Source organism: Rhinopithecus bieti, unplaced genomic scaffold (assembly GCF_001698545.2).
Source record: "Rhinopithecus bieti isolate Rb0 unplaced genomic scaffold, ASM169854v2 scaffold_19939, whole genome shotgun sequence".
Taxonomy (NCBI): domain Eukaryota; kingdom Metazoa; phylum Chordata; class Mammalia; order Primates; family Cercopithecidae; genus Rhinopithecus; species Rhinopithecus bieti.
Window position 1 is genome coordinate 2,587,796 of NW_016810019.1, and position 26,716 is coordinate 2,614,511.

At 36.1% G+C, this 26,716-nt stretch overlaps 1 protein-coding gene across 2 annotated transcripts in view; it reads right to left on the bottom strand.

Moving 5' to 3' along the window:
* Window positions 1-26,716, bottom strand: part of HIVEP1 (HIVEP zinc finger 1) — a 151,727-nt gene that overhangs the window by 50,119 nt on the left and 74,892 nt on the right. For both annotated transcript variants that reach the window (XM_017891166.1, XM_017891165.1), the window contains exon 3: window positions 25,701-25,754. In XM_017891166.1, the coding sequence (XP_017746655.1) occupies window positions 25,701-25,754 (54 nt within the window). The remainder of the gene's footprint in view (window positions 1-25,700; window positions 25,755-26,716) is intronic.

Sequence of the window (26,716 nt, forward strand, 5' to 3'; positions counted from 1 at the left end):
TTTTCCAAGGCACAAATCTATTTATTAGGGCTTCTATGTTTCTTTGAAGAGCACCAAGGAGTTTGAAATATCACTGTCAGCTGTTTTTCAGGATTACTTCTAGAGAGTAACAGATTAAAAGCAAACAGATTAAAAGGCTCAAGAGTGCATCTTAGTTGCCAATAAGGTGTGACAAAGAATATTCTTATGGTAAGTAGTAGGGATGATAAACCACAACTCAAGAGTGTGTTTAAAATCCTGTCTTGATTGAAGGTGAAACTCCAAATAAATCTCTTTTCAGATCTACTCAGAGACATGCCAGTGTGAAAAACTTCAGATCCCTTTTGGGCCTTAGGAACACAAGTAGTACCTGTTTTCTAACAATTGAGATCATGCTCGGTCAGAAGGTCAACAGGTCAGACAGGCAGACCATTCAGAAGGCTTTTTTCAGTAGTTTGTGCAAGAGTTAAAATGTTACCCTGAACTCAGGCAGTGACAGTGGGCCTCTTAACTGATTCAAAATAAGAAAGCCTGAGAAAGGTTTGCCAAAGATTCTGCTGAGGTTTCTCATCTGAGCACTGAGCTAGCTTGGAAGAGAAAAAAATCCATTCACTTTCCATTCCACTGAATCTCAAACTCAACATACATGCACAGAATTGTAAACTGTAGCTGGAAATTCAGGACAAGATATTTTCAATAGGAAAATGGTTCGGCTAATTATGGCACAGCCACTTAACATAACATTATACATCCATTTAAAATAATTACAAAGATTACACAGCAATATGAAAATTATGATACATTAAGTATACGTGCACATTCTCTTTTTTTCCCACTAGAGAGAGGTCTGGGCTAGAGGCACAGATCTGGGAATATGCAGTGAGAGCTGTTTTTCTAAAAGGACATAAATGAGAAGCCAAAGAGAATATGCTGTGGAGACAGGAGGTCTGACATGAGAAGGATGGGTAATCCCTACACTTAGGGGTGAGCTAGAAACAAAAAGAAACAAGGGGAAATCAGAAAGATGGGACAAAACATGTGACAGCAAAACGGCCAGGAAGTGGGGGTTTAGAAACTTTTAAAAAGGAAGATGTGGCCAATAGTATTGAATATCACATTCAGATACACAGATGAAAATTAATAAGAGGTCCTTGGGCTTGGTGGTCACTGGGATTAGGAAGACATCATTATCTCTGAAAGCAGTGTCAGCGGGGGTCTGGAGGTAAAAACCCTATCATACACCAGTAAGGAGTGAGGGAGGGCATGAGGACGCACAGGGCCTGCAAATAAAGGTGCTCTTCTGGGTATGTGGCTGTAAAGGAAAAGAGAAAGACAAGACGTCAGAGTCAGGGGAAAGGAGGGTAAGGGAAGGTTTCTTTAGGATATGGGAGGGTTGAGTGTGATTATAAACAGGTAGTGAAAGTTGGCAGAGAGAACCAGACTAAAGATACAAGACAGAAAATTTAATTAAATAAAACAAATGTAAAAATTAATTAACAAATTAAACAAATAATGTGTGATAAACAGGTATACTCAAGAAGCTACCACATAGATGTGGGAACAATTGATGAAGATGGAGGTGAGGAAATGCCTAGGAGAAGTTTCGTGGCAGCAGCACATCTGACTAGAGCCTACAGTGACAGGCAGAGAGGGACAAGTACTTTCCAGTTAGGGAACGGCATGAACACGGTGAGCAGGAAAATGCATAAGACTCACCTAAGAGCAGGAAGCCAACCTGATTGTTCACCTATTAGTAGAGTGGGAGATAGGATGGAAAAGGTATTCTAGAACCTGGTTACTCTGGGCCTTGAACACAAAGCAGAAGAGACTGGAATTCACTTAGCAAGCAAAAGGAAGCTACATTCAGATCATCACCAAGTTCTTCCCATTCCTCATGGAATGTAATTCAAGCATCATAACATGGCCAAGAGACTGCAGGTTCACCTGACTCGCAACTCTCCAACCTCCCTCTACACCATCTCCCCTGACTCACTCTGCTTCAGCCTGCGGTAAACTTTCTCCTCCTCGAACTGGCCCATCTCATTGCTACCCCTGGGATTTGTACTTGCCATCTCCTCAGCATGAAAAGCCCTCCCTACACCCAACTCTTAAGATGACAGGGTCATTTTCAACCTTCAACTCACCGCACCAATGTTACCTCCGGGCTGTTCCTCCACTCTACCTAAAGTCGGTGTCCCTGTCCTGCCCACCCCGCCCTTCCTCAATTCTTTCCTCTTTACAGTCATAATCTAGAATGCCCTGTTTGCCTGCTTACATGTGTTCTTCTGCCTTTAAATTAGGATGGGCTGAGAGAGTCCACACTCACTTACAGGCTCTCTAACATGGGCCCGCACCAGGTGCTCACATGAGGGGCAGCACATGAGGCCAGAGAAGTGCCCCGAGCGTGCAGGCAGAGCGAACAGGCATGAAGCCAACCCTCCCTGAGCGCTTCCACCCTCTGAAGAAAGCCCCTGGGCTTTAAGCTGATAGGGAAAGGGCAGCAGATGTCACCAAGGGGACGGACAGAAACACCCTGCAGATGGGGGAAGAACAGAGGAGGACACCCTCTACCCCAGGGGAGGCAGGAAATTGTCCTGAGACCAAAATCCCACACCAATAAAATTTCAGTCCCTTACCATAGGGGAGGGGCTAGAAACACAGGGACCGCCAAGACTGAGACTGGACCAGAAGATGAAGCGACCCTCCCCTCCCCATCCAGAAGCCTAGCCCTGCTGGGAAGCAGCAGCAGCCCACTGCTGGGCGGGGGCGGTGAGGAGGTGGGCAGGGACTCCCCCAGCCCACGGCGCAGGAGGCTGCAAGTTGAGCAGGGGCACTAGCACTGAGAAAAGCCCCCCAGCGTCCCAGTTCCAGCCATAAGCACAAGGAACCGGCAGGCCATCGCCGGAAGAATTAAAAGCTGAAGTGCTACACTGAACATCCAAGCCTGGCTCAACCCTGGATGGGTAGGCTCAACTGCCCTTCTGATGACCTGACAGAACACTGCCCATTGCCAGCCACCAGAAGCTACCCACTTCAGTAGTGAGAAAGAAAAGACACTTTTTCTCTGAGGAATGCAAGTCCTCTTTAATCAGCAGGCCCAGAGGAGGACTGAGATGTTGTAGCGTGCGACAGCAGCCCTGTCTTACTCTTCCCCTTGAGCTAATTACCTTCTGAAGCCACCTGCTATGTGGGCTCTACACTAACCAAAGCCTAGTGCCATAAAATGCCACACGCCAGACACCCTAACTGATACCCTATAGTTCAAAACTGCACAGCCAATCACTAACCAATGTTCTCTGTAAACGAATGACAATTCCTGTCAAACAACTTTCTATCAGTCCACCCCTTTTCCCCTCATCCCCTTTTGCCTTATAAAATCTGCTTGTAACAATGGCCAGATAGAACACTCTTCAAGGCAACTTCAAAGTGTGTCCCGGGCAGCTGCTTCAACCTTGGCTCAAATAAACTCACTATATTAATTTTGCCTCAATTTCTTTCTTTAGGTCAATAGTTCCTACTATTAATAACAAAAATTAAATAAAAGTTAATACACACATACACACACACACACACACAAACACACACGAGGCACATGCTTTCACTGTCAGAGCAATCACCTCAGCCAGACTCTGAGATGACCTAGGTGTTGGAGGTCTCAGACAGAGACTTTAAAATGACTGTGTTTAATATGCTAAAGGATCCAGACGAAAAGGTGGATAACATGCATTCACAAAAGGGAATTTAGGCAGATAGAGGGTCAAATAAAATGCTATAAATAAAAATCAGTGCAAGAGAGATAAAGAAAGCCTGTGACAGACTTATTAGGAGACTTGAGAAAACTAAGCAATCTGTAGGAAACTTACAGATAGCACAATACGAATTATCCAATCAGAAACACAAAGAGGAGAAAAGCAGAGGGAAGAAAAAAAGAGGTAAGAAAAGGAAAGTGAGGGGAAGGAAGCAGAGGGAAGGGAGAAAGGTAAGGAAAAAAAAGAAAGAGAAAAGAAAGAATGAATGAAAACAGACAAATGCATTTGGGAGCCACAGGACAGTATCAAATAGTGTGACATACAATTGGCACTGCAGAAGGAAAAGGAAGAATAGACATGGTAGTAGAAATACATGAAAAAAAATAAAGGTTAAGAATTTTCCCCAAATAATGAAAACAACAAACCACACATCCAAAGAGCCTAAATTACTCATCTAGGATGATTAAGAATACGGATACGAAAGAATAAGCATAAAGAAATAAAAAAATACTGAGAAAAAGAAGAAAAGGGAGAAAAAGAATTTAGACATTATGTTCAAACTGCTGAAAACCAAAGATAAAGAGAAAATCCTGAAAACAGCCAGAGGGTAGAAGAACATTACATACAGAGAATAAAAGATAAAAATTAAAGCAGACTTCTCAACGGAAACCATGGAGTGATATTTTTACACTACTGAAAGAAAAAAAAAACTGTCCAACCCAGAATTTCATATTGAGAAATAATTTAGCTTTCAAAAATGAAGGCCATAGAAAGTTTTTTTTTTTTTTTTCCAGAAAAGCAAAAGCCGAGAGAATTGTCTTCAGACCCATACTGAAATGTTAAAACTTAAATGTGGATCTATACATATAAATGAAGAGCTCTGAAAATGATAATAATAAAATTTTAAAAAGAACTTTAAGAATTTTATCACTTCAAAATTTCACCAGTTTAAAAGATACAGTGTAAAGTTGAATTACCCAAGATGGCAGCACGGCAGGTGAAATAATGGCCCTGTAAAATGGCCACACCCCAACCTCTGGAACCTGTACGTGTTTCTGTATGTGGCAAAGGGGATGCTGCAAATGTGATAAGGTTATGTATTTTGAGATGGGGAGATTATCCTCGGTTATTGCAGGATTCTTTCAAATTTAATTACACAATCCCGTAACAATGGAGACTCTCTTCTGGCTGAAGTCAGAGGTATTGAACAACCGAAGAGGCAGGAGAGAGACAGGAAATGAGGCCCGACCTGCCACTGCTGGCTTTCAAGATGGAGAAAGAGAGCTCCTATCCAAAGAACATGGTGGCCTCTAAAAGCTGGGAATGTCTTCAGCTGACAGCTCACAAGAACATGATGACTACAGCTACAGGACTAAATTCTGCCAGTAACCTGAATAAGCAGGAAAACAGACTTTCCCCTGGAGCCTCCAGAAGACAGACCTGCTGACATCGTCATACAGCCAGGTAAGACCTGTGTCAGGCTTCTGACCTACAGAACCACAAGACAGTAAGTACTGTGTCAACTGCTAAGTTTGTAGCAATTTGTTACGCAGCAACAGAAAATGAATACAGGTATACCTTGCTTTGTTGAGCTTCACAGATACTGTGCTTTTTACATTAAGGGTTTGTGGCAACTCTGCATGGAGCAAGTCTATCTTGGCACCATTTCTCCAAACACATGCACTCACTTCTTGTATCTGACACATTTTTTGTCATTCTTGCAATATTTCAAACTTTTGCATTATTATTATATCTGCCATGGTGATCTTTGATCAGTGATCTTTGTTTTTACTGTTGTAATTGTTCTGGGGCTGCATTAATTGTGCCCATGTAACACAGTGAACTTAATAAACGTTGTGTGTATGTTCTCACTGCTCCATCAACTGGCCATTCCCCCCAGTCTCTCTGCCTCTCCTTGAACCTGCCTATTACCCAAGATACAACAATGTTAAAATGATGCCTACAAGTTAATAAGCCTACAAGGGCCTCTAAGTGTTCAAGTGAAAGGAAGAGTTGCATGTCTCTAGCTTTAAGCCAAAACCTAGAAATGATTAAGCTTACTGAAGAAGGCATGTTGAAAGCTGAGACAGCCTGAAGGATAGGATGCTTGTGCCAGTAAGCCAAGTTGTGAATACAAAGGAAAAGTTATTGAAGAAAATTAAAAGTGCTACTCCAGTGAACACCTGAATGATAAGAAAGCACAACAGTCTTACTGCTGATATGAAGAAAATTTTAGTGGTTTAGACAGAAGATGAAACATCCCTTAAGCCAAAGCCTAATCCAGAGAAAGGCCCTAACTCTCTTCAATGCTATGAAGGCTGAAACAAGTGAGGAAGCTGCAGAAGAAAGGCTGACAGCTAGCAGAGGTTGGCTCAAGAGAGGTAAGGAAAGAAGCCATCTCCATGACATAAAAGGGTAAGGTGAAGCAGCAGGTGTTAATGTAGAAGCTGCAGCAAGTTATCTAGAAGATTTCTCAGAGATAACGGAGGAAGGTTATCTGTTTTCTACACAGAAAACAACAGATTTTCTATGTAGATAAACCAGCCTTCTATTGGAAGAAGATGCCATCCAGGGCTTTCATAGCTGGAGAGGAGAAGTCAATGCCTGGCTTCAAAGCTTCAAAGGACAGAATGACTCTCTTCTTAAGGGTTAATACAGCTGGTGGCTTTAAGTTGAAGCAAATGCTCATCAACTATTCCGAAAATCCTTAAGACCCTTAAGAATCATGCAAAATCTACTCTGTGCTATAAAGATGGAAAAATAAAGCCTGGATGACAGCACATCTGTTTATAGTATGGTTTACTGAATATTTTAAGTCCAACATTGAGAGTCACTACTCAGAAAAAAAAGATTTATTTTAAAATATAACTGCTCAATGACAATAAACCTTGTCATCCAAGAGCTCTGATGGAGATGTACAAGAAGACGAATGTTGTTTTCATGCCTGGTAACACAACAATGTCCATTTTTCAGCCCATGGATCAAGGAGTAATTTTTACTTTCAAGTCTTACTATTTAAGAAATTCATTTAATGAGGTGATAGTTGTCACAGACAGTTATTCCTCTGATGGAGCTGGGCAAAGTAAATTGAAAGCCTTCTTGAAAGGATTCACCATTCTAAATGCCATTAAAGCATTCATGATTGAAGAGAGGAGGTCAAAATAGCAACATTAACAGGAGTTTGGCAGAAGCAGATTCCAGTCCTCAAGGATGACTCTCAGGGATTCAAGACTTCAATGGAGGAAGTCCCCACAGATGTGGTAGAAACAGTAAGACAACCATTACTGAAGTGGGGCTTGAAGATGTGACTTAATTGCTGCAATCTCACGATAAGGCTTGAATGGATAAGGAGATGCTTCTACGGATAAGCAAAGAAAGCGGTTTCTTGAGATGAAATCTATTTCTGGTGAAGATGCTGTAAATGCTGCTGAAATGACAACAAAGGATTTAAGAGTACTACATAAACTCAACTGATAAAGCCGTGGCAGAGTTTGAGAGGGCTGACTCCAATTTTGAAAGAAGTTTCACTCTGGGTAAAATGCTATCAAACACCACCATATGCTACAGAGAAATCTTTCATGAAAGTAAAAGTCAGTGTGGCAAACTTCATTGCTTTATTTTAAGAAATGGTAACAGCCACCCAACCTTTAGCCCACCACTACCCTTATCAGTCAGCAGCAATCTGCATCGAGGCAAGACCTCTACCAGCAAAAAGATTATGACTGGATAAAGACTCAGATGATCATTCACATTTTGGGCAATATTTTTTAAATTAAGGTATTCACGTCGTTTTATTAGTCATAATGCTATGAAAGCCAATGCTCATCTGCACACTTACAAAGACTACAGTATAGTGTAAACATAACTTTGGTATGCACTGGGAAATAAAAAAAAACCATATATCCTGCTTTATTGCAGTATTTGCTTTACTGCAGTGGTCTAGAACTAAATCCATGGCATCTCCAAGGTATACATGTTCAAGGAGCCACTAGGTACAGTGCCTATTGGCTATTTAAATTTTAAAACAAAGTACGCAGTTCAAAAAAGTTAAGAGGACATAGAAAGTATGTTCCCTGAACACAATAACATTAAACTAGAAACAAATAGCAGAAAGATACCTGAAAAACCTCCAAATATTTACAAAGTTATCAACACAATTCTGAACAGCCCAGGGGTCAAACAGAAAGTCACAAGAGAAATTAGAAAAATCAAAATAAAACTAGCAAACTAAGAAAACATGATAAAGAATATCTCTCATGCCAATGATATGCAATAATCGAAACTAGATCCTAGAAAAATCTCCTCCTGTGGTCTGGGATAATAAGAGGATTCCTGCAATAGCCACTTATTTTTAATTACTTCTGTAGACTGTTGAGCTAACACAATGAAAGAATAAAAATAAATGAAATATAAATGATGGTAAGAAAGAAAATAGCATTATTTCCTGATAATAAAATGGTCTCCTAGAGAACCCATAAGAAATCACCGAAAATCTATTATACCCAACAAAAGAGTTCAGTACAGGAACACACAAATATCAGTCTTTCTCCTTACACCATAAATGATTAGTTAGAAAATACAATGGAAAATATTCTTTTATTAATATTAAAATATTAAAATACCATGAAATAATTTTGCACAGAAAATTTTGAAGTTTTAGTATGAGTTTTGTTTAAAAGTGACTTACATAATAAAGAAACACACCATCCCCTGGAAAAAAAATCATATTTTGAATATGCCAATTTGCAAATGTCCAAGTTTTATAAAATTTCAAACAATAAAAAATTTTACTCTTTTAAGAAATGTAACATGCTCCCATCTTCATTTGAGAAAATAATCATTCCAAATTGAACAATAAAATTCCGAAAGAAAATAACGTAAAGACAACTTCATGGAAAAGATATTAAATGATTAAGACAATATTTTCTCAAAATCAGATCAATGGTTAAACCAAAAACCCATAAAAAGGCCCTATCATATATACACATATGTATATGTACTTAGTCAATACAAAAGGTGTCATATTTCAAAATTATTGGGAAAACAGATTCAAGTCTCATACACTGGATGATAAAGTAGAAGCAGATCTTAAGCAAACACCATGTACCAAAATAAGTTCAATAATTCAATGTAAGAAATAAAATCACAAAAAGAATAAGAAAACTAGGGATAAATATTTAGCTCACCTTGGGCTGGTATTACACTTTCTAAGCAAAAAAGCAAGCAAAGCAATTTGAATACATAAAAACTAAGGAGTATGTTTGAGTGTGTGTGTGTGTGTGTGTGTGAGATTTTCATTTTAAAAAGCAAGTGAGAAACTGAGAAAGTATCTGCAACATGTAAGGCAAGGGTTAATATGATAACGTATAAACAACTTTTATAAGGGACTTATAGTAATTAAGAATCAAGTAATTAAGTAATTCAGATGATCCTCCTCTCAGTACAACAGATTACCTAGACAAAATATAAACATGATCAGCTTGAAGGCAGTTAAGCAACAAAAAGATAATGAAAAGTTACTGAGCCAAGTTCCAGGAGAGGAAAAGTCCAAACAAGGGGGATCAGTATTTGGGGCTCCTTTTGATTAGGGAGGGTTTGTCTATTCAAAAGAGCAGCTAAAAGGCTGGGCAGTTCTGACAATCTAAAGGAGCTAAAGGTACAAATGACAGAATCCAGGGCATGCCACGCATGGAGTCCACATTAAAACCTGTCTGTTCTCAGCTGAGAACCTAAAGGGCTTCATTCTAGGAATAAGGGAGAATTGCATAAAGATCAAGCTTCACGTAAACTGCAACTCACTTTCAATGGCCCAAAAAATCTCATACTCCAAAACTCAATTAAGATGAATCTTAGATTGTTAGTTCTCCTAGAAGCCTGGCAGAAGAAAACTGAAATTTTTGAAGGAAGATACTGTTAACTTAGGCTTAAAACGTTTCTATAATTTTTAAAATAAAATGTCCATCATCTATTCAAAGATAACCAGGCATCTGAGAAAATAATTGAACAAGAAAGAACCAACATTATGAACAGATTTCCAGGGGTCCAATATATTGGGATGAATACACAAACACTTTAAAATAAATGTGCTTACTTAAGGACAAGAATACTGAAAATTTCAGAAGACTGGAAGTATAAAGAGACATAGCAGATTTGAAAAGCCAAATATAAATTATAGAATTGAAAAAAATACCATAATGGAACTAAGATAGATTTAAGTTTAGATTAGAACAACTGAAAAAGACAGTTGCTGGGTGCAGTGGCTCACAGAGGTTGCCACTCCCAGCTACTCAGGAGGTTGAGGCAGGAAGATCGCTTGAGGCCAGAAGTTCAAGACCAGGCTGAACAATATAGCAAGGCTTTGTCTCTAAAAAAATAAAGAAAACAACCAAACAAAAAAACCCAGAAACATAATCTGGGTGCAGTGGTGCATGCCTGTAGTTCCAGTTACCTGGGAGGCTGAGGCAAGAGGACTGGCTTGAGCTCAGGTGTTTGAGGCTATAGTGAGCTATTATCAGCCTGAATGACTGAGCAAGACCCTGTCTCGGGGGGCGGGGGGCGGGGAAGGAAAGAAAAGAAGAGAGAAAGAGAGAGAGAGAATAAGTCAGATGAAAACAACACAGAATAAAGTATTAGCAGACCAAAGGATACAACATCCAGAAAGTAACAAAACAAAGAAGGTGGAAACATAAACAACGGGACAGAGGCAATAGGTAAGGAGATAAAGTCTAAAAATTGTTAAAAATGAATGAAATGCATGAATCTACAGATTCAAGAGCACTCTAAACCATAAGCAAGATAAATATAGAGAAATCATACCTGCACACATCACTTTAAAACTGTAAAAGTCAAAGACAAGGCCCAAAATCTTAAAATAATTTTAAAAATTACTGGTAATTTTTAAAAGCCAAATTACCTTCAAAGAAGCAATAGACTGACACCTCTACACCAACGATGTACTCAAGAAAATAAAATGCCACGCTAGACTTCTATGCTTCCAAACCCAGCAAGAATATTTTCCAAGAATGAAAGTGAAATAGACCTTTTCTAGTAAATGACACTTGAAAGAATTTGTCACAACAAACTTGCACAAATGGAAAACTAAAATAAACTCTTTAAAATTATGAGAATATTGTATTCTATTTTAATTTATTTAGACAACTTGAATAACACATAAAATTTAACTTAAATTATAAATAAAATTGGCCCAAGAAAGCAAAAACTTGAACAGGTCTCTGAGGAAGAAAGTAAGAATACACTATTGAGGACCTACACAATACTTTCTCCTTCCCTCAAAAACACTCAAAACTTTCAAGTAACACACATTAAATGTTCCAGAATATTAAATATAACAACAGCTGCCTAATACAGTTAAGTCCAGACAGATTAAAAAAAAAAATAGTAAGTCTCCATGTGTGACACAGTCATTCATGCAGCTATCTAAACTAGAAACTATCCTGGACTTTCGCAGCGAGTTACCACTTCCGCTCACTTTTTCTCCAAATCATCATTGTTCACGTATGTCCTCTGGTGAACTCTGAAGACAGGGAAGCCAGGGTCTAGGTTCTGGCTCTGCCGCTTTAGCTATGTGACCTTGGGTAAGTTCTATTATTGAGCCTTCGTTATCTGCAAAACACAGATACTGGCACCTCATGGGGTTGTGAGAATTATTTGAGATAATGCATGCAGACAGATTGGCATTGTGCCCAGAACTTCCATTTTAGTTCATCATTATTGCTTCTGTTGATATGATTATTATTATCATTATTACATCATCAACACCATCGCTGGGTGCAACTGCAATACTAGGACAAAATGGCCACACCACTATTTCAGCATGTCTATTTCTATCATACTAAAGCGCCGGGATTAACACTGGTATTTTAGCTTCAGTGAAACCAAACGTTTAATACCCTTCTCATAAAAAAACTCATAAACATATATTTTATTTGATGTTTTACAATAACTTTCTTTAAAAAGCTATTATTCTAATTATTAAAATACAAAATATTTAAAGTATACTGAACACTATTAAAATAAAATGAACATGCAAAACCAAAATAATCATTTTATAAGTATATCCTTAAGAACTGACAACAAAAACACTGAGTCACAGGTATATTTCTATACTAAAAGTTTCAGCTCTTAACATGCTCTGACTCCGCCTTAAGAAAATGAGATCAAACGTATTTCTCTATCTTTAAATCATCCGCTTCTTGCTTGATACTTGCGAAGATGCTTTTTACTCTGAGGTTGGGAGGAATTGTAGTTGTGTGTCAAGCTTTATTTTTGTTTCAAAGAAAACATTTCCAGAGGCAGTTCTCTTTGCTAGTTTCCTCACGAGGAGGGATTCAAATGCAGAATTACCTGTTATCAGTATGACAGCAATGTTCCTAGGCTACTTGTCTGGAAAGCCTTGGTGTCATTTGTACAACAGAAGTTCTGCTTTGCTGACTGACATTTCTTCTCCTCTTAGGGACAATGTGGGACTGGAAGAATTTTTTCACATCGGTACACTTTTCTGTTACTGATTTCTAATTTCATTCCATGGCAGTTGGAGCAAACTATATTATTTCAATCCTATATGATTTAATGATCAACTGTTTTATGGCCTAGGTGATGGTCTATCCTGAAGAATATTCCATGTATCTGAAGAATAATGTGTATTCTGTTGTTCTTGGGTGGAGTATTTAGGTCTACTTGGCTTACAGTATTGGCAGTCAAGTCTTCTATTTCCTTGCTGACGTTCTGTCTAGAAGATTCCATCCATTATTAAAAGTGGGGTAATGAAGTCTCCAACTGTTATCGTTGAATTGTCTGTTTCTCCTTTCATTTTTATGAGTTTTTGCTTCATGTATTTTGAGGCTCTGTTGTCAGGTGGATACGTGTTTGTAACTGTTATATCTTCCTGATGGATTGACATTTTCATCATTAGAGAATGTCTCTTTACCTCTAGTAACATTTTTTTTATTTTAAAGTCCCTTTTGATATTAACATAGCCACTCCAGCTTTCTTATGCTTGTTATTTGCATGATATATCTTTTCCTATCCTTTCACTTCCAATATATTTGTGTCTTGGATCTCAAGTGAGTGCCAGTGCAGACACTGTAGAGTCAGATCTCGTTTCTTTAATCTGGTCTGACAGATTGGACTTTGATTGGACTGTTTAATCTCTGTTCATCATTATTGCTTCTGTTGATATGATTATTATTATCATTATTACATCATCAACACCATCGCTGGGTGCAACTGCAATACTAGGACAAAATGGCTACACCACTATTTCAGCATGTATATTTCTATCATACTAAAGCGCCGGGATTAACACTGGTATCTCTGCCTTTGATTGGACTGTTTAATCCATTCACATTATTGATATTATTGACATAGCTGAATTTATGCCTGCAATTTCACTTTTTGTTTCTGTATGTCTTGTGTCTTTTTTTTTTGTTGTTCTTCTACTTCTCCTTTAATGTCTTCTTTTACATTAAATGAATATTTTCACATGTAATATTTAATTTCTTTAATGATTTTTTCACTTACAGAGATTTTTGATTATTTCCTTTGTAGTAGCTGTAGGACTTACCTCACATCTTCACAGTCTCTTTAGATTTATATTAACTTAATTCCAGTGAGATGTGGCAACATTATGCCTACACAGCTGTTTTCCTTTTTCCTCCTTTTGTGTTATTACTGTTATATACATATTATACTTATAAATGTTACAGTTCAAAAATACACTGTTATCATTACTTAACATACATATGTCTTTTAAACAAGCCACTAAGATAAGAAAACCAAGTATATAGAGTATTTGTTGTATTAACCTTCTTATTTGTTTTTTTTTTTTTTTTTTTTTTTTTTTTGAGACGGAGTCTTGCTCTGCCGCCCAGGCTGGAGTGCAGTGGCCGGATCTCAGCTCACTGCAAGCTCCACCTCCCGGGTTCCCGCCATTCTCCTGCCTCAGCCTCCCAAGTAGCTGGGACTACAGGCGCCCGCCACCTCGCTGGCTAGTTTTTTGTATTTTTTTTTTTTTTAGTAGAGACGGGGTTTCACCGTGTTAGCCAGGATGGTCTCGATCTGCTGACCTCGTGATCCGCCCGTCTCAGCCTCCCAAAGTGCTGGGATTACAGGCTTGAGCCACCGTGCCCGGCCTTATTTGTCTTTTCAATAAGCACTTTGCCTGACTCCTGACAAGCACTTCACAGAAAGTGGTAAGAACAATTTTGTAACTCAGCACAGGGCCTCTTTGGCTATGACATAGCTGGGTTAGCACAAAAGGTAATAGAAAAGTGACAACTGATGTGAAGTGTCATGAAATAAATACATTTTCTATTTTTATAATTTGCTCTAATGTTGTATAGCATAGTTTGTACAAAAGTAGTAGAAAGCTGAAAGACAAACCTGAATGTTGCTAACAAGATAACTGACGCTGATGAGAAAACCAAATACATACTACCTCTCATCCAGAAGTGTTTTGGATTTCTGATTTTTTTTCAGATTTTGGAATATTTGCATTATACTTGCAGGCTGAGCATCCCTACTCTGAAAATCTGAAATCCGAAATGCTCCAATGAGCATTTCTTTTGAGCATCATACTAGTGCTCAAAAAGTTTCAAATCTGGAAGCATTTTAGTTTTCAGATTTTCAGATTAGGGATACTCACCCTGTATTCTGATGTTATTTTTACGGGTTTAAGAAAATCACTTAGTAGAAGGTTGATTCAGCCTTCAACTAAAACACTAGGTTTACGGAACAGTAGTCACATTTCTCTCCTGAGTCTTTCGGATTTATATCCTCTTGCTCCACTTTCACGAGAAAGATTCCAAAGACTTCAGTGATTTTTCTAAGAAAGTTCTAGGATCTTTAAACTTAGGATTAGTGTCCAGTCAGTGTTATGTCTGTCTCTTACGACAGTACACAGTAGTTGAATCCGCAAGAATATAGTATGATAATGATTTCTCCAAGCAATGTGTGCTGTGGACCACTCCACTACTAAATAAATATTCAGGAATTTTGCAAGCCGCAACCATTTGGTAGGTTGAAATCATCTGCGGTGGGGAGTATTTTTACCACTTTAAAAAATGCCATAAGTTGTTAACTCTCTCCCTAGCCAACCCCTCTAAGCCTGTCCCAGCTAGTTCACTAGCACTCTAACTGACCCTACATCAGCAAGAAAAGGTTAAATCCTGGGCAATACTGTCTATTACCAGAACAGGGAAATGTGAACTCCCCTTGATTAACACTTCTACCACCAGGACGTTTGAGTTGTAGGTTGTAGTGTTAACACCAGAAACCTGGAATCCTGAGTTCTTCACACTATCACAACCTCCCACCAGGTTTACAAAGATGTTATGATATTACAAAATAAATAACTGAGAGTAGTCTTAGTCTTCCTGATTCAATGAAGTCATAAGAAAGGATTCATTAGGAGCTCTTTAAGAAGGAAGCTTTTATTTTTGTGACAGTGACATACACAAACTGTTTGTATACATCACTGCATTAGATAATTTAATATGACGAAAGAAACAATTTACTTCAGAAAAGCAATCTAGATTACATATCTAACCACACTTAAGAAATCAAAGAAAGCAATAATAACACACTGTTTACAAATCCTGGCTGTTAAGTAAGTAAAGGAATCCATCCTTTCTGACACCTCTACCATCCATCATCATTGATGCAATAAATGTTTGTCAAATGTCTACTGCATGCACTAAGAACTGCAGTAAGCACTGCACTATGACTGTGGTCAAAACTGTACAGGGGAAAATGTGAGGAGACCCCAGGCAGAGGTGAGAGGGTGAGGGTGCGGAGCAGAGAGTTGCATCTATGTTACCACGTTTTTTCTTCACATATGAGGGTCATGCTAAACAGTGACTAAATGGCTAACTACATGATGTGGGGTGGGCCTGCTGAAATAAACACACTCCTCCAGGCCAAAAACTCAGTGACATTTCCCTCCGGCTCCTGCTCCTTCACAGTGGGCTGGACTCCCAAAGCGTCCCTCCGGCTCCCGTAGTCCACCTCCCACTGCAGATCAGGCCATGCATAAATGTTACTACATACATTTGTTTTCATTGCGATGCTTTTAAGTCCTCTTCTTGCCCTTCCCCACTCATCCACAGAATCTTATTTGCTACTTCCAATTCTTTTCTTAAATAAAATAATTTTACACCCCATTGCTTGGTGGTCAGGGAAAAATTCTAAGCTACATCCTTCAAAGTCTGATAAATTTCCTGCGTGTAGCATAGCTCCACAAAATATCCTTTGCATAGTGAAGCAATAAAAGAACCCCATACTTTTGGTTAAATGATACTTTGTTATTTCCATGCTTTGTTTTTTCATTTTTTAAAATCCATTTTCTAGACTTCCTCCTAGTTCTTTATCTGCCTTCAATTTATCTGCCTTCTCTCACTTTTATTTTTTACTATTTCTGCCCTCAAATTATATTCTTCAGGTTTACGCAACATGTCTGCTCTCTTCTCTGAGGAAACATGAGAAAAAGAACAAATCTCTATGTAGGCAAAATATATACAAGCTTACCTCTTTCTTTCTTTTTGGTCTTATATAGAGAATACAGTAGCAAACCTGGGGAAAAGCCTAAATAGATGAACAGCAACACATATTATCCTTGTAAGTCACCCCGTGGCATTATTTATATAGAAAATACTGAGATATACGGCATGAAGTCAATTACCTAAGAAGCAAAGTGAAACAAACAAAATCTGGGTTTTCCTCCCCATACCACTCTTCCATGAACCCGCAAATGAGCCTCTAGGATAATTTCAATCCTTTGTTTTTCACAGTTCTCAGGGATGCTGTCAAAGCAGCTCAAATCCATATGCCATTACCTTAATTACTTTATCTTTCTTGTCAAAAAATGTACCAGTGGAGATAAATATGTATTTAATATAATGTAAGACAAATTTTAAAAAACACTTTAATCCCTCTAAAATCAGGATGCAGCTTCTAATCAATTATAAGAGCACTGTGTCATAACTTAATTGGCAGTGACTTTTCTCCTTGTTAAAGGATGCATAAAATCATTGTGCATCTTGCAATCAATAGCATTTTGAAGTCAATGAAATATGCTATTAAGTATGCACAAGAATGTGAGTCTTTCTATGAATCATCCTATAAAATTAAAATCAGGTTAGCTATTTAAGTCTCTAATAAATGGCTCAATAGACCGTGATGAGTAACACTGTTAGGAAATATTGAGAATTTTTGCTTTCATATTTCAAAGGGAAAAATGTTTGAACTTAAACACAGTAAGGACAGGATATTTGAAGACATTTATTTTACATTAATGTACTACAAAATGCTTTGTTTATGTCATTATGCAAATCATCTTTCATAAAGCTGGCAGTCTATCTGAAAGGCAATGATCTCTTGGGATTTGGGATTTTTAAATTTCTCAAAATATTGACATGGTTAACACATGATACCTTTAACTTATATAAATGACACAAATAATTAAAACAATACTAATTTCCCTGTAAGTCAAGCTCACAGCATTCACTGTCTATTACACTAAGAGAATACTTCATAAGACATGAATATTTAAATTTGAATTTTAATTAGTAAAAAAAGGAGATGACTTCTTTTCTAAAAAGTAAAAAAAAAAAAGTCTGTTGCTGTTTTCCCAAGGAAATTTGTTAGGCACTGCTGCCAGTGCTAGCCTCATCTCTACCAATTCGGGATTTATGATGATTTGGGAAAGAGCTGTATTAAAGCTTGCGGGCTCCTTTAAGGTTTAGACGTTTTCTTCCCTATCTATTTCTCAGGGCAAAAAAAAAAAAAAAAGGCTGGTGCATCACAACAATTCACTTAAATAAAGCAATGAGAAGTACAAGGAAAAAATATGATAATTTTTAGGGCATTTAACATTAAGAGACTAGGATCTACAAATATTGTTATTTAAAATAAACCTCTATTAAACATGTTCATGAAAATATATTATTTCCTAATAATTAAGAAACCCAAGGACCACAACTGGATAAAAAATAAACTAGTTAATATCAATATAATATTAAAATAATAAAACTGCATTCCTTTAAAAATACTCTATCATTCAGACATCTCACAAAAATACTACACTAGCCTTTCCTCTAGCCGCATCTACATGAGCTTTCATTTTGTAAACTGTCAATACCCTTTTAAGGTAAGCATATCAAGTTTTGTTTTATTGTACAAATGTTCTCCCAGTTTTAAAACATTTTCATCTTATCTTTTATGGTGCTGACATTCTTCATTTTAATTTAATAAAATCTGTCCAACTTTTCTACTATACCACCTAAATTTCGCTATTACACAGGAAGGACTTTGTCATCCCTAATTACAAGAATATGTTCTTGTATTTTCTTAATTATACTCAGCAGAATGTTTAAGGAAGAGCGTCACTGGCAATAAAGCATGGCCTTATTAACATAAAATATTTATTTGAAATTAGCCTTCGTCTTAAAAAAGGTTGTATGTGGTAATTTAAAATTTTTTTTAATGAGAGTCACCATTTTCACCCCTTGGAAACTCATTCACATTATCTTCAAAAAAATTAAAATTTTGTAATAATATCATGATAAAATGAATACAAATATCCATTTTTTAATGTAGAAATGTAGGTAAGAAACTAGTATCTTTACTGACACATTAGAGAGTTCAGGATCCAGTGGAGTACCACTCTCACTTCTGACTTAGTCTCGTTTTACACAGGAACCTAACTTCCCTCAAGCTTCCCCAGATAAGCGAAGCACATTTCAGGACATAAATCATGCCTATGTTAACAAAAATCCCACGTATCAACTGACTTTTCAGAGCAAATATGAATATCGTTCATACTAGAACAGATTTCCTTACTCTATTTCTTAACCCACATAAACTACCTATATATATTTGGGCCCTCTTACTCTTACATAGATGGTGATACAGAAATTATTTAAAACATAAAAATGTTCTGGGGCTGAAGTATATAATGTAAGAGTGATACCACTGTTGCTGAAAAGAAATTACTGGTAATGAATAGTGGCAACTGTAGGTTCTTACTGTGAGACAGAAAATAATGTTAAAAAAGTCATAATACAAGCTGACCTAAAGTCTCCACCTTTCTCCATGGCCATTGTCTGAATCCTATTTTATCCTGGATCATAACGTTTCTGTAGGTGACTGCTATCATAATCCCATCATTCACAGGGGTAAGTTAGAACAGAAATAAAACTGTACCAGAAATTCAACTATCACTTTAACACAGATCTTATCTAGTTATACCAGGGAATTGTATCAGAATGGCACAGTCCAAGCCATGGGCTTCATTTTCCTCATGTACTTTCTGGTTGCACTCCCTTGGATTAAGTTATTTAACATTATTCAACTTCAGCTTTTTCATCATGGCAAAATGATTAAGTTACTTAAAAAATGCTCAGTTTCTAACATAAAATCTATGAGTACTTTTATACCACATTCTCAGAAAATTTTGATTACACGATATTCAGAAACAGAGAAGAAACAATTCTGGATATCCTAAATGGTTTTATAAAACAATCAACAACACAATGCAATTAAGTGAGAAATTACTAAAAATAAGTAAGATCCCCATCCATGTGGAGGAAAAAAAATCAAACATGATTTGGGGTAGGGAGAGGGTCAGAGAAGAAACCAGCATAGAAAAGAATGAAACTAACAAATATAAAATTGTGTATGATGCATCTAAGCAACACTTACAAGGAAATTAAAAGCTTTAAGTGATGCCAATAGAGCAGAATAGAGGCTTAAAAATGAATGAGCATTCCAAGTTAAGAAATTTGAGTAACAGAACAAACCTAAAGAAAAGACAGAAAAGATAAAAAAGAACAAAATTTAATGAAACTAAAAAGGATGAAGCAAGCAAGTATCATGAAAACCAGATGCTGGCAAAATAAAAAGGAAGTAAAACAGAAAACTGGCAACTCTTACCAAGAAAGCAAGGAGAGGACAAATGAATGATAGAAGCAATAAAAAATAGACATAACTACACACACAGCAGAAATGAAAGAGAGCAAGAAAATACTATGACTGATTTTTTGCCAATAGATGTGACTGTTTAGATAAGATGGATAAATTATAAGAAAAATACAACTTCCCAAAACTGAAGAGAAAACAGAATGTTTGGATAATCCTTACTGTTAAGTACACTGAATTGGGAGTTAAAAGTCTACCCTGCAGTCCCTCCCAAAAGTCAAAATATGTTGTAAGATTTGCCTACAAAGGTACAATTCCAATATCAAACAAACAGCTCCATGGGAATCAGAAGCATATAGCCCTCGAATCATCCAATCAAACTAGCATAACCTTAAAACAAAATCAGGCAGAGAAAATTATAAAAAATAATAAAAATATAAACCAATGCCTTGAACATGGATTCAAAATTCTTCAATAAAATATTAACGAATCAAATCTAGCAGTGATTAAGATTAAACATCATGACCAAATTGGTTTAAAGATATGTAAGTCACTTTTAAACATCAGAATGAAAGAATGAAGGACACAGTAAGATCATCTTTATATAGAAACAAAACGTGATAAAATAAATTTATGATTTTAAAATAATTTCAACAAATAAAAAATAGAAGATAACACCTTTAAGCAACTAAAAAATATACAGAATCTCTCCCCACAAAAAAAGATAGCGAATATTTTAATGGTGAAAAATTAGAAGCATTTTCTTTACAATCAGGAACAAGTCTAAGATACCAATTTTATTGGAGCTGACTGAGCAAGATAAAAAAAATAAATAAAAGAAACAATGATTTCAAAAATCAAGAAACGCACTTTCATTATTCCCAGTTGATATGACAAGAAAATCTGAAAATACCAGCAATTTTCATAATGAATGAAAGTCCAGCCAAATAGCTGGATATAAAATAAATATGCAAAATATATTGCATTTTATTTGCCAGGAGCTAGAAAACAATTTTACAAAAGCAAAATCATTAAAATGAGGAAAACACTAAATTCTAAGAAATAGAGCAAAAAAATTAAAGATTCATATGGAGAAAAATGACAAAACACTAAAGAAAACACAAGTATCAGAAATATACAATCTTTTTTGAATAGGAGGCCTGAAATCTCTGAATTCAATCAAATTTGAATTCAGTTTGCCCCGAATTCAATCAAACCCAAACAAAATTCCAACAAGCTTTTTAAAAACCTGACTGTAAAATTCAAATAGATGAGCAAAGAACTATAGGCAAAACAGTTCTGAAGGCAAATAACACAAGGAATCTGCCGTACTGTACACAGTGTATATACTGGTTACTGCACACTGTATATCAAGACAATAAAGTGGTAAATAATTAGCATACTGTGATATTAAAACATGGGCACACAAATTCACAGAATAGAACAGAGAGCTAAGAAACAAACCCACACAAAAATAAAAAATTAACGTGAAACAGTAAAAAGAAAACATACTAAATGTTTCAGGGACATTTAACAATATTAGCAATGGTTATCCACTTGAGGAAAAAAAGAAGCTTGAATCCTAACTTACACTACATTAAAAAACTAAGTATATTTTTTTAAAAAAACAAACTCCAGATGGGTTTTTAATCTGAAATGTGGAAGTCTTTTAGAAGAAAATATAGAAAATATATATATACTTAAGACCTTGTGGTAGAGAATAATTTAAGGCAAATAAAATACAAAAAAATGAATCACAAAAGCAAGAAATTAATAGGTTGACAATATTAAAATCAAGAGCTTCTATTCGCTTTAGTGAATAGAAGGCACTTTAAACAAAGTAAAAAATAAATCTGAAAAATAAAGCACATAAAATGAATAAAGATAGTTATTCAAAATATATTAAGAAAAGACAACTCAGTTTTACAAAAGGGAAAATGATACTAGCAAGCATTTCAGTAAGGGGGAATACAAATGAAGACATGTTTGACATTCTTAAATTAAACAAGCAGGAGGCCATTTGCCTGAGGCTGTCTCCTTACCTTGAGTTATGACCTAACAAACTGCAACCTAATTTGGTGCGCAAACAAACAGAAACCAAAAGTTACAGTATTTTTTTGTAACAAATCGCTACTTTGCAGGCAGTCAACTGATCAGATCATGCCCAAATACAGCAAACACTTCATCACACCCTACCCAAAGAAGGCAGATGCCTAGTTGCAGCCAATCAGGTGACTTCTCACTTTGCTTCCGTGTTCAGCCTCTACAAGCTTGCTGCTCACACTGCTCAGCAGAGCTCTCTGAACCTCTTCTGGTTCTGAATGATGCCTGATTCATGAATAATTCTTTGTTTAAATAAAATCTGTTAAACTTTTTGTGTCTTAAGTTTTCTTTTAACATTAGTAATCAGGGAAACAAAACCAAAGCAGAATAAAAGAGTATTTAACATCTATTCAATTAGAAAAGAATAAAAGACTAAAAATACCTTGCACTTGATAGTACAAAATCAATTCTCGGACACTGATGGTGGGAATGCAAAAAGACTCCCCAAAAAACTCTGGAAAACAACACAGCATCATTTTGCAGGGCTGAGCATCCACATTCCCAATATATGCTCTAGAAAACTCACACATAGGCACCAGGATATAAAAATATTCATACCTGCATTGTTTATGATAGCAAAAAGGTGGAAATAACTTAAATCTATCAACAGAAGAATGGGCAAACAATTTCATACAGTGCAATATTATTACAGTAATGAAAAGTAACAGCTATGTGCAACAGCATGGGTGAATCTTAGGAACAACGTTAAGTGAAAAAAGCTGCAGAAGACTATGTACAATATCGTTTCATTTAAAAGTTCAAATTCAGGCACAACTAGAAAATATATTGTTTGGGGATACATATTTATATGACATAATTGCTTTTTAAAAGGATTGAAATGATCAACAGAAAACTAAGGACAGTAAAACCTCTATAGAAGAGACAATGGGATGAATTGCGGATCAGCATGTGGGTGGATACAATGGTACTGGCAACGTTCCCGTTCTTAAATTGGGTGTGAGAACCAAAGACTACCATGTCTTTCTTATGCTTTGTAACTTAATATGCTACATATGTTACATATTAATGTATATGTGTCAAACATTATAAGACAAAAACTTAAAACAGAGTATTAAAATTAAAGCTTGAGAAAGCCATAAAAGCTCTTCTAATCGATCTATTTATTTCTTCCCAGTTAATTTTATTCATATTCCATTACCACCTCTGTGACAGTCACTATTTCATTTAAATCCCACTCAATAATTTTAAAAATAGTGTCAAGCATAATGCGTGTTATGAATCTGGAGATAGCACTGTAAGGAAAAACACAATGACATTATGGAGACTTGTGTGAATGTTGCATCCTTATATCTACCCCAAATTGATTAAAACAAAAATAAATCAAATTAAAGTCATCTGATTTGCATTCAAAAGAGAAAAAGAATAAAATAAGTACATTAACATAATTCAGTGCATTTCTTTATTCTATTGGTGTGTGACAGGCAAAGTAAGTTTCTTTATTTCCATATTACACTAAAGAGATTTAATCCTTCTTAAATTATTAAAATACAGGAGGAAATGTCTTTTTTAATCTATTAATGAGGAAGTTGCTTTTAAGAGTCTACTACTATGCTAGATGCTTCTGAAAATAAATTAGTTACTTGTCTTAATAATTACAAAAAAGAGAGAAAGGGAGAAAGAGCCTCGAATAAGTTAAAGACCACAGAACCTTCAATGGAGACAAAGCATTAGAACTATAACCAGTGTTTAAAAGTAATTTTTTAAAAAAGCCAATGTGGCTAAACTTACAGGGGGAAAAAACCCAAAGTACATCAGAAAACAATGAAAAGAGATCTATTATAGATGACCTACCATAATCTAAAACAAATGACTATATTTTAAAGCATATTCTTTGATGAAAGAAATGAATATCCTTTAAAATAAAATAGGTAACAGCAAGAAAAGGTTTGAAAAATCTCAACACCAATGTTACTCAGACTTTTCATGTTGTTAAAGAGAAACTGATATTATTTCTTACTTATATTTGAAAGGGAAAACTATTTTATTTTTCATTTCTGTATAAAAATGAAAGCCAAGTAGTAATTCTATGCAGTGAACTGCACAGAACAATGCTCACTTGGTATTCATCCTAGCTCTTAAATAAGTGTAGCCTGCCAACTGTAGCCCAATCCATTATTCTGAACCTCATTATCCAATTTCTCTTTCTAGAACCTTTGTTTCACTTCCTCCTTCCTATCAGGCATTTAGTTCACTGCTCTGAAAACTCTTGCCAAAAAAGTAACAAGGAAAAGGAAGACAAGCTCACATTTACTTTGCTAATTGAAGCAGCTCTAAACCATGACTAGATGTAAAAAAAAAAAAAAAAAAAAAGACTGGCTATAGACAAAACTTTAAAAGTACAGCCTCTTATACCTCGAGTGCCTTAAATGCCTTATGCGTTAAAGTCAGTCAGCCCTTCAAAGGGACAACGTGGCCATGGAGACATCTCTCTACTCTTTCTATCCTTGCTTTTCTGCAAGAATGTCATTAGAGGGTCAGAAATACATGGCCCTTCCAGAGTGTCCACGGAAGGAGTGTGGGGTGAGAAGAAGGAAGACATGAGGGGTGCTACACAGTACCCCATACATGTAAGACCAGCCCAACCCCAAACCATCTTGGAGGCTTCACAGGCTGGTCCAAGAGATGGAGAACTGGGATGGCAAGAAATGATTTCCCCTACAGACACCTACTCAGTAGTCTAACTAGATTTAAAAGCTATTTTTTGTTAAAAGTCTTTCAATTGGAATCCTACTTAGCTAAACTACTGTCAAAATAGCTGTAATTCGAAGATAAAACAAGGTAAAATAAATAATAAATCAAGGAATACAAATGGCATAAAGAGAACTTTATTTTCCCGTAATATTAAAAGCACATAATCAATTTTGCTCATTAACAGATAGTGTTTAAACACTATTCACCTCACTATGTGACCATCCCTACGTACTCTTCCGCATCACATCTATTTTCTTATATTACTTGGAAAGATAATGAATGTTTTCTATGGTGAAAACCAATTTTTTCCTTTCAAGTTTTTAATGTTAATATAAAATTACACCCATTGTAGCTAGTGAAATAATACAAAAGCCTATAAACGAGTGGGCCGCCTTCCCTTGCTCCTCTCCCACTATCATACACACTCCTGTGTATAAACCCTTTCCAATGCTGTCCAGTCTCATAGAAGCCTGTGTGTGTGTACGTATATACACATAGATAAACACTGTCCAGTCTCATAGAAGCCTGTGTGTGTGTGTACGTATATACACATAGATAAACACTGTCCAGTCTCATAGAAGCCTGTGTGTGTGTGTATACGTATATACACACAGATACTTACATACACACTTGACTTTGTTAGTTTTCACAGAAAAATAAGATCGTTTACATGCTATGTTGCAATGTTGTTTTTCTTATTTGATAAGTCATCACCATCAACTAAAGTAATTAACATTTTTTCAAAGTTGCATGATATCCCAAAATATGAGTATACTACAAATTATTCAACTATTCTTCCACTGACTGGTATTCAGGCTGTTTTAGTTGTCTTAGGTTTTTTCACTAAAAAAAAAAAAAAAAACTGCATCACATGAATACACACATGAACACACATGCATGGACACAGCCAACTGTTTTCCTTATATTGGTACTTTCATTGCTACAGGACAGTCTCACAAACAGGACTTTCAACAGAGTTGCAATAACCTTTCACACTTCTACCAGTCATACATTAATATGTGGGAAACAGTTATAGAATGTGCTATGTGGCCAAAATGTTTCATAAAGCAAAGTCCACAAAATGTTAAGTATCAATAACTTCAAGGGGATTTCTAATTTTGTGATATGTCCATATTGATTTATTTCATAAGGCTATATTTATGAGGTATATGTATAGGCACCACTGCAAGAATAAAGTTTACATTCAAGCTGATTTTAATTTACCTTTTTTTGAAACTTCTGCCCCATTAAGTTCTTTTTGTGCTTCTTCAATTTTGTCTAAGAAAACAGAGAAAATTTATAAATCAATTTACCTGAGATAAATAAGAATACAGTAAAACAAACACACTCCTTTTAAACAGTGTCAGATATACAGTAATAAATATGTGTTGAATAAATTATGATACAGATGTGTATAAACTGTTGAAAGATATATTCCCTTTTAAATTTATAATTTTAATAATTTCTTAGTCACAAGGACTATTTCCAATTAAAAAATGTTTTCATAATGCAAATAATTAGTGCACTTTAGATACTGAACTACAGCTTTAAAAGTTTAGTCACCTAATAAAAGTATCTAAAAATAATACTACCTTTACATTCAAAGTACCTAATAGGGATTTTAGAGATATAACAAATGCCTACTAGCTTAGAAACGACCAGATTGAGCAAAGCTAAGACCTAAGGCAGAAGACAGAAAAGGATGGAAAAACAGAGGTGAGGATGAGCTGAAATGTGGCATGGCAGAAAGTGTCTATCCCTCGCTGGCAGCATAGAGCTGACAGCATCTATGAAGTATGAGGGCAGAGTACTACATTAAAGAAGTACTATATACAACTGACTGCAGAACTGCTACACGTGCACAGTTCTGTCAGACAGATGTAACCCAGGAGCAATAACTAAGTTGGGAGCAGTGCCTCACTCCTGCTGTTCTTTGACCTGGGGCTCTGGGCACAACTGGATTTTGTAAATATGTGCATGTTCTATTTCAATAATAATTAATTTAAATTTTATAAGGCTATACATACTTCATGCCATGGGCAGTAATCGATTCCAAATTTAACACATTGGTCTAAGTACTTACTAAAATGGTAAAAGGAATAAATTCCCAGGGTGCTATATTGTACTGAACTGATGACAACACTGATAATTATGTAACATTCCAGATATCCCAAATGTGTAAGCACAATTTAGATAAATGCATCAGCCTCAGAAATTGTCTCCAATGCTGACCCTACCAC